The sequence below is a fragment of the Odontesthes bonariensis genome, chromosome 4 (genome assembly GCF_027942865.1).
Source record: "Odontesthes bonariensis isolate fOdoBon6 chromosome 4, fOdoBon6.hap1, whole genome shotgun sequence".
Classification (NCBI taxonomy): Eukaryota; Metazoa; Chordata; class Actinopteri; order Atheriniformes; family Atherinopsidae; genus Odontesthes; species Odontesthes bonariensis.
Window position 1 is genome coordinate 21,809,210 of NC_134509.1, and position 14,048 is coordinate 21,823,257.

Genomic DNA, 14,048 nt, shown 5'->3' on the forward strand with positions numbered 1-14,048 from the left:
CAGCCCCCCCGTCCCCAAGCGACAGCTGTGTCCTATTTTCATTTAAATTAGATTTTCTTTTAAAATGAGGGAACACAGTATGTGAGAGTTGAGTTAGAGCAACACAGAGTCAAACTCGAATGGCTGCCGTCACCGTTATTGATCATCTTGGAGGAAACCAGCAGTCCGTGTGTCACAGTTTGTTGCCCCTGTTTGACAATGACTTTATTTTCATGTTCAGCATGGTTGTAGACTCTGTTAAAAAAGTAAAATGTTTGTTCTGTCATCTTCCGCTTCCCCCCCGCCGCCCGCCCTCCCACCCGCCCCGCCCAGCCCATTAACCCAGAAATACTCACGCACTCAACACACACACAGTCCTGAATTTCACCCACGAGGGAGAGAGCCAAGCCATGCCAGGTCAGACCTGATTAAGCTGAGCCCAACGACGAAACACAAATTTCCGCTTCCTGTGTCCGGCTCTACAAAATGGCTGCCAGGCGTACCGCAAGGCTCCGTGCTCGACCCAATTCCTTTTTGCATCCGCTGTTGTTCCGTCGCGCTCACATCTCATTGGCCAGCTCCTCCGTTTCCGTGGAAACGTCACCGTTTGCAATCTTGGTGTTCTCCTCGTATCCGGGGGGCATGAAAGCTAACGTGTAGGGGTAGAGCTTGTGACACTCAGCGCGGTACGACTCCACCTGCTCCTTGCAGTCGCCCAAGTTTCCGCCCCGGAGACACTCCAGGACCTCCGTGCAGATCTGTCCGTGAGACGAGAGGGACAAGGGGTGAAATCTTTCAGTGTTTATGGCGGCACGTTGTAGTTTATCACATTAAAGAGTGTGTGAAAATGTCACAAAGTACAAACTTATGTCATGAAAAGTTAGTTTTAGGTTCCATCTCTCTATTCTCGTACCATCATATTTTAAACCCGACAGTGTTCGTGTGGCACAGAAGTGTCGCCCCCTCCCAGACGAGATAAATACGTACTTGTACGGTTCTGTTGTTTAGAGACTCGTCCAGGGCAGTGGCCAGTTCTGCTGCTTTCACTTCCGTTGATGGGTCCAGATACGCCATCATCTTAGCAGCTGCAGAGAGAAGAGACGGTGAGTCTGAGGGGCCAATGGATTCTGCCTTTAAGGTTCCAGGTATGGGGCAGGGTTACAGTTACAGATGAAGTATAAACAATCTTCAAACTACACGTGAAGGCTTTGCTTTGGTCTGAATGCATCATAGACAGACATGCAACTCGAGAGATTAACTAATTATTTGTGTCTAGCAGGCTGTTTCTTTGAGCACACGTGTACTTCTGCTTTTATTTGTTACATCATTCCACATATTCTTATTCTAGCTCCAGGATTTAAAGTAGTTATGCGAGTGTGTGTGTGTGCAAAGCTGCTCACCAGCCAGTCGGTGTGGTACAGAGCTGGAGTGCTTGGCGAGGTAGGCCTGGTTGAAGCTCTTAGCGTTGCTGTCTCCGAACAGCCGGGTGATCTCCTGCTTCAGCACCGTCCTGACCACCTCCGGCAGCTCCTTGCTCTCCGAAACTAAAAGGCCAAGAAGAGACAGCAAAAGACAGAAGAGGGGTGTTGGATGGAGAAAGGAATAAGAGATGAAGGGAAGCAACGAGCAGGTGGTGATGGTATTCAACACATACCTCCTTTAAAGAAGCGCACCAGACACTGGTGCAGCCACGGGTGGTCCGGGTCGATGGCCAACGCCCCCTTCACTGACTGGAGCATCAACAGGTATTTTTCTGAGGAGAGATTATGGATTAGGAAACACGTAAAGTAGAACAGGAACCGAGTAGAAAACGAAAGACACGGCTGTAAACGATCACTATCAAACCTTTCCTGAAGTAGATCTCAAAGGCCAGTAGGTGCGTGTCAATTTTGTCTTTGACCAGGTGTCTGAGAGGCATCAGGAACTTGACGGCTTCTTCCAGTGGATTTTCTACCTGTAAACACACAATAAGAAGAATTAATGACATAAACGAGACTCGGCTGATCCGTTCACTTCTCCTTTCCCCTCGCTGACCTTGACCAGTTTGTCAGGAATGAGCTCCTCTTTGGGCCCTCCGATCTCCTCGTCATCGTCCTCCTTCTTCTTCTTCTGGTTCTTGAGCTGCTTCTCCTTCTCGGCATTCTTCTTCTCTTCCTCCAGCTGGGCCTTCTTCTGGGCCCTTCGCTGCTTGTTCCTCAGCTTCTTCAGTTCTTTGTCCGAGAGGTTTGCTAGAGAAGAGAGGCCAGAGGAGGCCTTAGTGACGGGACAAATGTACTGCTACTAAATATAGCGCCTGGATGACATGGTGGTGCAAATAGAAAAGGACTCTCACCAGTGTCAGCCTGCAGCTCTTTGCTGTCGTCAGTCAGGGGATTGTCGTGGAGGCTCAGGTAGATCTGGATGGCCGTAATGGCGGCTTTGTAGTAGAAAGGATGCATCCGGAGAACATCCTCTAGCTTCAAGAGGTCCACATAGGAGCGTAGCGTCATCTTCCTCATGCAGTAGGTGTGGAAATCAAACTGGTCGTCCGTGATCTCCACAAAATGCTGATTTCAGTCATGAAAGAGACAGTTTCAACACAAACAGGCTTCACACAGGCAGCTCCGGAGGCTCGTGATTATGAGCAAAAACACTCACCCTTTCAATCTCGTGGCACTTCTTGAGGGCGTCTCCAAACTTGTTCATGGATTTGTAGGCGAGCGCACACTCGGTCTGGAACCACATGCACTGCATCTCGTTCAGGTTCTCCACAGCGGACGCTCCTTCCTGAAAACATGAGATGCGAGACACGTGTGAGCAGAGCCAACGATGAAGCCGGAACGAACCCGGTTATCATGTCAACTCATTCAGTGTTACAGCCGGCCTGTTACTGTTCATGTCATGTGTTCCAACGTCTTATGTCATAGACGGTAGAAGAAGGACTTTTAAAGAAGAACGTGAAAGATCTTTTGGTTTTGGAAATAGGAGTAGAAGTACTTCTGCATCCAAAACCTGAAACCTGAGGTTTTTCCTCGACACAAAGTTCCCTGAAATAACTTTCTGCTGTGAGGCTTAATGAGCTGGAGGTGAACCACAAAGTGAGCATTTCATTTGGAAGCACATTTTATTGTAATTTAAAGTCTAGCATGAGTTTGTTCTTCTTGGATGATGCAGAGCATACAGCTCCCGATCAGCAACTCAGTTTTTGGGGCTTTTTATGCCTTTATTATATAGGACAGTGTAGAGCGACAGGAAGCAGGGGGCAGAGAGAGGGGGAATAACACGCAGCAAAGGGCCGTCCGATGCGGGATTCGAACCGGGTCCAGCTGCAGCGAGGACTATAGCCTCTGTACATGGGCCGTCTGCTGTACCCACTACGCCACAGACCGCACCAGCGACTCAGTTTTTGATCCATTACATTCAACTAAAAGAAGTGTGTTAGACTTTAACTTTTCAGCCCTGAGCTCCTGCATTTATACAGATAAAGATAATTGATATGCTTAAGTAAAAACTGTTATTGGACCCTTGGAAGCGCATTAAGAGGTTTATCACATCAGCAATGATGGAGATGTACGTCCCAAATAAAGCAGAAACGCCACCTGTGCTCCTCCGATTATTGTAAACACCATGACACTGTATATTAATGCATATACACACTATAAATAAGATTAATAAATGTATTTAATCCTTTACACGTCATCTCCAGATTGAACCAGTTCTTTGTAAATTAACGTTTTGTTCGGCTGCAAACGCACGATATTTCTCACCCGTGTGAACTTGGAGCACATTTCCTCCGCCTCTTTGACCATGCCAGCCTTCAGCATGTACTTGGCACACTTGGAGTTGATGAATCTATCAGCAGTGTCCAGAGCCTGGGCTTCATCCATCCACTGGGCAGCCTCTTTGATGTTCCCAGCATGCTGCGGGAGGGAAAAGGTCAGTACCCAAGGCGCCAGCACAGCAGCAGCGCGCCTCTGAAATGATAAACAGTCACACTGGCGTGCGGCGTGGAGCACGTTACCTTGTAAATCTTGGCTTTGATGAGGAACAGTTCGATGAGTGTGGGCGTGCTCTCAATGGCTGTGTTGATATATTCGAGAGCCAGTGTCTGTTGGTCAATCATGTCGTAGTGCTGAGCAAGGAAGTACTGCACCCAGAGTAATGTGGTGGGAGGCTCCTCCTTACCGTCATCTGCAACAGGAAGGAGACTCTCTCCTTAAACTGCACGTGCACGGATAACTGCTTCTAATTATTGATCATCAATCCACTTAGGACTGATTTCATCCCCTCACCATTCTGGCTGAACATTCGACAGCTCCTTAATGACGTTTCATATCCGACCACCAACTCCTCTATTATCGCCACCTGCCAAGCCAAAGAGAACAAAGTTCATGATGTCACCTGCACCGTGTCCTTTTTAAACCAACCAAAACCTTTCCCTCAGTTTAACACCCATTTCTCCGGAGCATGGTGTGGGAGGACGTCACCTTTTCCTTGTCGTTGTACAGCGACTTTAGTGTAGTGAAGACGGGCGGGCAGCCTTTACTGAAGTTCATCCTCAGATACCTGTCCAGGCACTCTCTGAACTTCTCACCTGCACAGACACGGATCACAAACCGTGAGACGGAAAAGCTGGAATTCAAACTAAAGAAGGTGCTTGTTTGACAACATCTCAGTTTGAACTAAATTTAGTGTACCAGACAGAAAGTTGAGGGGCAGCCTGCGAGGAACCAGTCCTTTGGGAAACTTCTCCCAGGCTTCTTCGTAGATCTTTTGCCTCTCCTCCACACTGCCTGGGAAAACAATCAATAAACACTGTGGTTAATTCAGTGGTCGCTGGTGACGAGGAAAAAGCGTTTCAGATACAAAGAATGAGGAGTTGTACTTGGTTTTAGGGCGTTCTCCAGGCCGTGGTAATAGAACCAGTTCTCTGGGTTTCTCTCCTGCAGACGTCGGTACACTTCTGTCGCCTCATCGAGACGCTCCAGCTTCAACAGCAACTCTCCTGCAGAGACACACACACACACACGTCTTTAGCTCAATGCAAATAGAGATGCACCGATTGCAAAATTCTTGGCCGATACCGATTTCCGGTTTTTAAGGAGGTCCTACCTGCCAAAACCGGTTTTTCCAATACCGATTTTCTATCTAAGAAATAATTATAATCATATAATAGACACTATATTTGTTTGCCTTGAGTACCCTTTCCCAAATTTAATACAGGTACCCTTCTCCCAGACAACATTTTGCTTATATAACTGCAATTAAAACCACAACTAGTGGTAGGCTATATGCTATCATAACCCCCTTTTCAAGAATAAAACATCACAAATAAGAAACAGAGTGAGAGTTTCAACAGTGCCTTCTGAGCAGATTTATTTTCAACACTTTCTGTATACGGCTTGAAACGCTCTCAAACAACTCTGGCAGCGCTGCGTCAGAAAAGTACCGCCTACTTGGTAATTTGTACCGTGGACTCAGGTGTTTCATCAGATTTACGAAGCCTTTATCCTGTACTACGCTAAACGGCTGATCGTCCATTGCCATGAACTCCATTATTTTCCTAGTGGTGGACTTTTCAGTGTTGATGTCGAACATAGCAGCCATGGTGGAGGGTTGTTGTGGTTGCTGCGACTCTGCTGCATCCCTCCTCTTCGCGGCAGTGTCCTCCTTATATTTGCTAAACAAACCTAGGTGCTTCTTTTCCAAGTGGCGTATTAAGTTTGTTGTTCCAAATATCTTAGGCGTTGATCCTCCGCGGCTTACTTTTGACTTGCAAGCATTACAAACAGCGTGTTTTGGGTCGTCCTGGCACAAAGTGAAATAAGTCCAAATCAGTGACATGTTTTCTTCCTTGCTAGTTTTTAGCTGTTTTGCTCTGGGCGCGTTGAGCTGCTACGCACCGCGCATGCGGGTCAGTTTGATCAGCCGAAAACCGGAAATTACGACAGTGACCGGTCGGTCACCGGTTGGATATAAAACCGTCTTTAAAAATTTTTTAATAAATCGGCGGCCGATTGATCGGTGCATCTCTAAATGCAAAGAATCAAAAACTCAAACAAGAGATTTTTCTGAGACTTGGTGGAGAGGAGGAGCGTGGGAAGAGAGGAAGAACTCGTGAAATAATGGTGCAAAACTGGATCACCTTGTGGAAAATTACAAGATTGGCCTTGGTTGAGGATACGCGTGGAGTGCCCCTCTCCTCAAGTGGGAGGGACAATTTGGAGACTGAAATGACTCACCTCGTGTCTCCTCCACAGCCAGCTTATCACAGATCTGCTTCTCATAGTTGGAGAGATGCTCGAGGGCTTCCTTGTTTAGGCCCGCTTCTCTCAGCACCTGGTTCTGGTAGAGCAGCAGCTCGCTGTACTCGTAGTCGACTTTGTCTGGAGACGTCTGTGGCAGACCACACAAAGAACAGGCGAGTGTGAGCTTCTGCATCATTGAGCATAAGACTGGAATCATTCAAAACCTTCAAAGCCGCCGGGCTCGATTTGTGCTGTTCAGGGAACTCCGAACAAGATTTTGTGTTTACGAGCTAAATCACCCGAGCTTATTGTATTACACAGATGCCACAAAGGCAGGAAACATACGGGTCTTATCAGGAGTAAGCCAGAAGCAAAGAGGAAGAGCCCTGCTGCTGTGACCAACACTCACATTTTGACACATTCAGATGTATCGATCAACAGATCAGACACGCTTCATATTCTGGACTCTTTGTTACTCTGTTTCAAGTGAGAGAATCACTGAGTCTAACCTGCTGCGTTTTCCTGAACTCTTCAATGATCTTTGCTGCCATTTCATAGTCTTCCAGAAGGTGATAGGCGATGGCATAACCGATCCAGGAGGCCCGCTGGGCCGGACGCAGCTGCAGGAGCTGGTACCGTGTCTCCTATAGAAACAGAAAAAAAAACAGGTTTATTATTCACGAATAACATCTGGGTGGCTTATCTGCTAATCTGATGTGTTGCTGGGGGGGAAAGAAACTACAAAAATGGCCAAAAGAAGAGAAACTAAATCTTGCCGGTCAATTGTACTGATGTGAACTGGCTCATTCAGAGCGAATCAATCTACTTTCTTTTACTCTCTTAATTCACCTAATACGCTCTGCTTCAGAGCCCCTCCCTCTCAGCTGCATCTTTAATCCTTTCAACCAGACTTTCTTCTTGACATTTTTCAGCTCACACTAAATCTGAATCCCAGGCTTGTGTACCAAGAGAGCCATTCTAACTTGCAAAGACTAACACTGGCTATCTGCCTGCTGTTTAGTTCAGAGCCTCCTGGACAAAGCGCGGCGACACGTGGGAATGTGTGTCGTCGAGTTTATTTCTTTCCCTACAAATATCTAGAGGTCTTTTATCGTTTGACTTGTTTCAAAGTTTCCCCATTTCTTAAATCTGCTTCTCTCAACAGGCGATCTCCAGTGCTTAACCCTTCACCACAACGTGCCGGTTTAGAAGCAACACCCCACGGATCCTGAGTTCCTCAGTCAGTCCTCACCCTGTAGCCCTCCAAGTCTCTCATCTGGATCTGCAGCAGGGACAGGTCTCTGAGGATCTGCAGGTTGTCCTTGTCCCACTTCAGAGCGTTGCGGTAACACTTGATGGCCTCGTCGTACTTCTTGTCCGAGCGCTGCAGTAAGCCGTAGACGTGCCAGCCTGGGACACGGGGCGGTTAAGGAGCATACACACCATCTCTGATCTGCTTTTTTAGTCTTCATGACGACACTTCACTAAGATTACCGTTTCAGTGGGAGGAAAATCGAGAGCATTGACCCTCTTTGGTAACTAATCTGACTTTATAAGAGTTCCGCTGTGGATTGGACGCTCAGAAGATTCTGATTGTGCTATTTATACGACAGATTCCAAATTAGAGGAAAAATGTAGATTGTAGAGATGCCCAATGATAACTTTGGTCTTGAAAAATCGACTAATTGAATTGAAGAGAAAACTGACACACAATGATAGACTCAGAGACCAAAGCCTTCGACAATGTTCCCTTCAGGCTTCATTTACAGTCTGACTAAACAAAGCTGAGCCACTTCTTTTAACTGATAACACATCAAAACAAACAAACAAACAAACAAAAAAATCTGCTGACAATCATTGGCTCAGCTTCTGCTCTTTATAACATGACACTTGATTTATGAGCAGATCAAGGCAGCAGCAGATAAGGAAATAATGGATATCTATAAAGATACAGTAGCAGAGTGTCTGCTCAGAGATGCTGTGTGTTGACGGAGTTTAGGCTGAGATAGCACTTATCTACCCCAAATGTGCACAGAGTCAGAGAGCTGCAATGAGAGGATGCTCCCCTGCCAAAAAGAGCTTGTAGCACGTACACTTTCTGCCAAATGATGCTGCTGTGAAAGAATAAAACGGGGCACATCTCCTGTCTGCCATGTCAGGTGTAAGGATACAGACGTGGCTCTTGAGGTCGTTGCGCAGGCCTCTTCTCACCAAGTCGTAGGCCTCCTCCTTTTTCCCCAGACAGTTCAGGGTCAAGCCCTTCATTGCCAGCGTCTCTGCAGCAGGAAAATGATACAGCAGACCGTGAAGCACAAACTAAAAGGCTACACTTTCCATTCATCAACATTTTTTGCTGCTTACCTCCGTGCTCTGCAAACTTGGGGTTTGACAGGATTTGTTTGCAGAACTTGAGCCCATTTCTGTATTGTTTGTGCTCGTAACATCTCTGTTGAAGGAAAAAGAGAAAACGGTGACAGTCAGACAGAAGATCAAAACTCATCCTGGAAGTAAGCTTTATCACATCTCTTTACAACGAGCTACACTTTGAGCTATGACACGCACAATAAGCGGTTACATGAAACAAGTCATTCATTCTGTGCCCGAACATAAGAGACTATGAACCTTTTAAGTAAAGTTGGAAAGAGAAGTGGTTGTGGAGATGTGTGTATCCCAACAAAAACCAACTCATCAACCCGCTACTTCATCACACCTAAATCAAAGACTCACACTCTCGCTGGCAGGGATGAGGGTCCAATAAGGCGAACCACACACACATATATTTTAAACTCTACGTTTAACGCAACACTAGAGGATTCGACTATATATTTTTGCTCCATGGCTCCCCCTACTGTTTTGTCATAACAACAAATCTCTGTGCAAGCCCTGCACACGTACAGCCATACACATGAAAGGTCAAAAAGATGCCATTAAAACCCCACAAAAATGCAGAGAGTCCATAAAGCAAAGCAGTGCGGCGTGAGGCCGGAAACCAAGGTCGTGAATTGCGGTGTGTCAGCCCCCGGGTGCCCTAAGGCAGTTTGAGGCCTCGCAATGTGCATAACAGGCTGGTGCACCTCAAATTGAGTCAGAAGCAAATCATTTTAAGGTTCAAAAACTCCTCTGGTGTTGCGAAAGTGAACCACCTACAATACAACAGTGGTCGGAAACTGTAAGAGATCTTTATAACGGAAAGAATGACATTGTGGACATATAAACTGTAAGATATCCAACTTGTTTATTCTCTTCCTTAATAACAGACATAAACAAACTAGACTTTTCTGTTCCATCATGAACATCTTGCATTTCTAATTTGTCTCCTTATTTTCTATTTTTTTTTTTACCAACTATGTTGTTAACTATACACGAACAACACATTCAGTAGTTATCTACTGAGGGTTAAACGTGCAGCGCATGCGAGAGGAAGGCTGACTTGTTGCTTTTTTTAAGACCTCGAGCCGCAAGAAACAAAGAAGCCTGGATTCAGCTGGAGTCAGCATTTAAAAGTTCTGCGTGTTGCACTGCAAAAAACATCTATTATTCGGGACATCCCAAGACACAACACTATCAGATAATGTAGTGTCTATATGCAACTTCCCTCCACAATCACTAAGAATACCAGCGATGATCAGGCCTCCACAGCAACAACAACAAACTGAGCTCAGGCTGCTTTTGGAGCAGCCTTTGCCGACAGGCAGACGATTGCAAATTACAAAGTCTTTGCCCTAAAGTTTTATTTAGGGAAGCAGTCGCACAAACAGCACACCACCTCTGTTGTTAAGCTGATTAGTGGCTGTCAGTCGAGACAGTGTGCGTTTTCATCAGAGAGGAGGAGCTAAGCTGGCAGATGGCATTTTATTTAGCCCCATCAACGGCTTCTCTGGTGGAAGGAGGACAGGTTATGAAATGTTTTCGAGGAGGGCTACACCCCAAGAAGAAACGCAGAGCAGGAGGACACAAGGAAAAGACTTGTGTCCTTTTAGCTGTTAGCTCTAATTGCACTATAAAGGACAATGCGACTAGACAATAAGTACAAATACTGCACATGCTGGTGCATAAGAGCCAAGACCAGAAAAAAAGCACCTGCTTGCACACAAAATACTGATACTTGCTCATAAAAGCATCTGGGTGGAGTTTGTGCTCCATCTTCACTGAAAAACTGACAGTAAACAGATGGAATGAAACATGAGCTGCAGGGTTTGGAGTAGATCGTGTGATTTAAAGAAATCCGACATTCCTAACGCAAGCCGAATGGGAGCGGGTTTAAAAACACAAAGCAGCACAAACCAGGAGAGTGCATTAAAAACACGGATTAGTATTTTATGAAGCTCACGTTATTATTTAAGAAGCAATTTCTCCAACAAATGCCAATTTTAGGAAGTCAGACAAGAATCCTGAAAGCATCTGTGCATTTAATGTAAATTTAGCCTCATTTACGCCACCAGCTGCGCTTACCCAGCGTGTTGTTTACCAGAATAACTCTGCCTCCTGAGTTACAGAGAAAATCTGTCCGAGCATGTGGCTCAAGACTGCTGGGCTGACAACAAAGAGCCGTGTGTGCCAGCGTTTGATTCCTTTCAAACATTTCAAAGCTTCTTCCAAGCGCTGATGACACTTTCACAAGTGCTGCAAGGACTGCAGCCTGGGAGAATTTTGTTGGTATGAGTCAGAAGTTTTGAATTTATGAGACTTTTCACTTCCCTTCATGACTTCAATTTTTGTTTAGTCGGTAACAACTTTAGACATTCACATATCTGCATCTTTTAATTGCAGTGTCAGAAAAAAGGGGGCATTGGTAAGGGGGAGACATAAGATGTTGCAATATAAGCAGAAATGCAGTGATACCCACACACATTAGCGTGATTAAACATATCACTGTTGTGTTTTTTGGCTTTGTGGCGCAAACAAATCCCACAAATCCAAGAAACTTTAGAATGAAATCAAATTATGTCACAGTCTTTATAATAGAATTACATCTGTAAAATGAGAAACTTTGGAGTTATCCTTGTATGAAACAGTTTGAAAGATGTATAATGACAAATTTGAACAAATCACCCTGTGGTGACTACAGAAAATGTGCACACTGCACTAAAGATGCTCAAACGACACATTGTGCATCTTTATTGGGTAAGATTTGTGCTGTATTTGGGCTATACACCAATTACTTCCCACAAGCCAGTGAATTAAACTACTTCAACTGACAGTTGTGCTCTGCTCAAACTGTCCCGTTGCAATCTGAGCACCAACTAAAACACGTAAGGAGCTCCCTTTTGGTGTGGGCATGTTGTTACAGGCGCCAGTGAAATCAAATATCTGCCAAGTTAAATCTATCCGTTATATCCCAGGACACTCCTCAAAGCAGTTTACGTTCCTTTAACTTGCACATTGTACAGTTTAACAACGCTGACAACCATGCATGATCTCATGTGTGCAGTGTGCGTTCACATCCAACGTGGTTGGTTCAGTTAAAATGGGCTCAGAAGCTCAGCCGCGTTAGTGTAGTTTTAAGTTTAAAGCTGGTCTGAGATCAGTCAATCAGAGTCTTCAGCGGACATGTCACACAGCTCATTTTCTTGATACTTGATCATTTTATTCGTTGGTGATTGGCTGGATAGTTAATAACATGTTTCACTGCGACGTGAAACATTCAGAGAAATTATTACCTTGATTAACTCCCGCTTTAAGGCAGTTAAAATTCATGAAACTTTAATGGACGAAATGAAATGAAATCCTTAGCAGTCATTTGACCGTTTCTGTTCATTTTATGCCATTATTAGTTTTACTTTGGAGGCGTCTGTGTCTTTGATTGCTTCATTTTTGCTAATCTAAAATCTAAATCCATGACTGTATAGTCAGTAAATGAGCCTTAAAATGCAGCATGTACCCTCACGCTAAACCGTTGTTGAGGTAAAGTTTATTTTATACAGCAGCAATATAATTTCCCTTTGGGGAATTATTGTGTAGCTTATCTGACAGCCAAGACCTTCATATGAAGCATCATAACTCACCGTATTCCAAAGGAACTTTAACATAACAGGTATTTTAAAAGTAGAGTCTAAGAGCGAGTGTTAGTTTAGTGTGAGATGTTATCCAGCGGATGTAACAGTACGGTCAAAATCAGTTTAGGACAAAACAATGATTCAGTGTGGTGTGCAGCAAATACTTTTCAGGATCAGGTGCAGGTCACAGGTTGTTTTCCTTGTCAGAGGTGCAACGACTGAATGCCAGCCCTCTGCCAATGTTCAAACAAACATCCTCTAGATACCAAAAGAGCCACTGCCTTTAAAAAAACAAAACAACGAAGTTTATGTGAACCAGATAATGACGTCCAAGTAGTCACTGTCCACACCGATTCCTGGAAAGTGTCTTACTAGATGTGCCAGCTATGACGTTGAAGAAAACACAACCAATAAGCATGGCAGAGGTAGAGACAACTTGGTTGAGACGAAGTGAGCTAAGAGCGCTCAGTTACATCATTATGGCTTGGCTTAATGACTCATTTGAGCTACATTTAACTGTGTGCAGGCTTCAAATTAACAGCGAGGCTGCAGAAAAATCAGGCATGGAGAGGAGGAAAGGATGGCCGTGTAGCTGCAGGAGCGCAGCAGGCCTGAGGCAGCTACAGATTTGCTGACACCATCACACCGGTCCTTCCTTTGCCTCTCCCCATTATAATATATGCACAGCAAAACAGTGACCTGATCCAACCTCGACCAGTAACTGTAACGAGTGCATGTGGCGGAAGACAACACGCTGACGAAACTGACATTTACCAAGCTAACTAGGTTAGCTCCTGTTAGCCGATTAAGAAACAAGAAATGACCAGAAACCGTTAGCATAATCTCCGCCAGACACAAAGCAAAAACTCCGGTCCAAACATACGCTTTGCATTCCGTTAAGTAGTAAACCAGCGCCGCAACATTTACAAAAGTAGCGTGAACTTTGAAAAGTGCAAGCTAACTCACCAGCGCACACGGCTGGTACTTTGCTAGCGAGTTAGCTTCCATGGGGGCTCGCGATAACTTGCCGTTTGTTGTGTGACAAGCGGTGCGGCCTGTCGCAAACTACTTGTCAACTCTGACTATTAAAACACACGCCTCTGTGTTTTCTGTTATTGCTGTGTTTCCATTACCATTAGGGTACTTTCTAGAATACAAACAGATTTACGATCCATCGTTTAGGCTTTGCAGTGACAGCGCGTATTAGGCCGGGCTAGCTAACCCATTCAATGATGCCATATTGCTAACAGGCTGAAGCTAACGGCTCCTCTAACTGTCAGGGGGCCGCCGATGGAGCTTTAAATTCGGCTATTCTCGTCGTGCAGCTATTTAATGTCCAACTCACCAGAATCCTCTTGAAGAGAGCGTTCTCTTTCGGCGGTAAAGTTACTGTGGGCATGGTTGTAGTTAGGATCAGCTTCCCCCTACACCTCAGCACATGTAGCTAAAGTTAGCCCGGGTAGTCCAGACGAGTAGAGTGATGGTGGCCCTGGTTCGCCTAGTTCAGCCGCTCCGCTCGATTGCTCCGTTTTCTCTCCTTGAACACTTCCTCCTCATGCTGACGGAAGCGCTGATACCTTCCAAAATGGCGTTAAAAGAGCTATTTTAATTACATGTCATTAATAGTACCCTCTGTACACTTGAACTGTTCGTTATGGTGACTATTAGCTGTTAAACAAAACATATTACGTAACACTACAATCAACTTAATTGGAGGAAATACGTTTAAAAATATATTTAAATAAAGATAACAACATAACCCAGAACCGGACATTTAAGAAAATATAACTTAGAAAACAACAGAAAAGTAAAATAGTTTCTGATTGATTAGAAAATAACAATTCAC

General features: G+C 44.9%; 1 protein-coding gene across 1 annotated transcript; it reads right to left on the reverse strand.

Annotated features, from left to right (window-relative positions):
• Positions 1 to 312: 312 nt before the first annotated feature.
• naa15b (N-alpha-acetyltransferase 15, NatA auxiliary subunit b) lies at positions 313 to 13,745 on the reverse strand. Its single transcript, XM_075463496.1, has 20 exons — positions 13,548 to 13,745; positions 8,568 to 8,652; positions 8,378 to 8,482; positions 7,459 to 7,616; positions 6,716 to 6,850; positions 6,201 to 6,354; positions 4,844 to 4,963; positions 4,656 to 4,751; positions 4,446 to 4,552; positions 4,251 to 4,323; positions 3,980 to 4,149; positions 3,726 to 3,878; positions 2,617 to 2,745; positions 2,312 to 2,525; positions 2,014 to 2,207; positions 1,825 to 1,933; positions 1,634 to 1,732; positions 1,380 to 1,523; positions 967 to 1,064; positions 313 to 737 (listed from the first exon to the last, which is right to left on the reverse strand). The coding sequence occupies exons 1-20, from the start codon at positions 13,599 to 13,601 to the stop codon at positions 540 to 542; spliced, it is 2,595 nt and encodes an 864-aa protein (XP_075319611.1). The 5' UTR covers positions 13,602 to 13,745; the 3' UTR covers positions 313 to 539.
• Between the last annotated feature and the right edge of the window lie 303 nt (positions 13,746 to 14,048).

What these genes read in the sequence shown, in the direction of transcription:
- naa15b (XM_075463496.1), bottom strand. Translation starts at nt 13,601, where the DNA reads ATGCCCACAGTAACTTTACCGCCGAAAGAGAACGCTCTCTTCAAGAGG. An exon ending in TGTGCTCCAAGTTCACACGG is followed by an intron (nt 2,746 to 3,725) that starts GTGAGAAATATC and finishes TCATGTTTTCAG; the next exon opens with GAAGGAGCGTCCGCTGTGGA. An exon ending in GGTGCGCTTCTTTAAAGGAG is followed by an intron (nt 1,524 to 1,633) that starts GTATGTGTTGAA and finishes TTGGCCTTTTAG; the next exon opens with TTTCGGAGAGCAAGGAGCTG.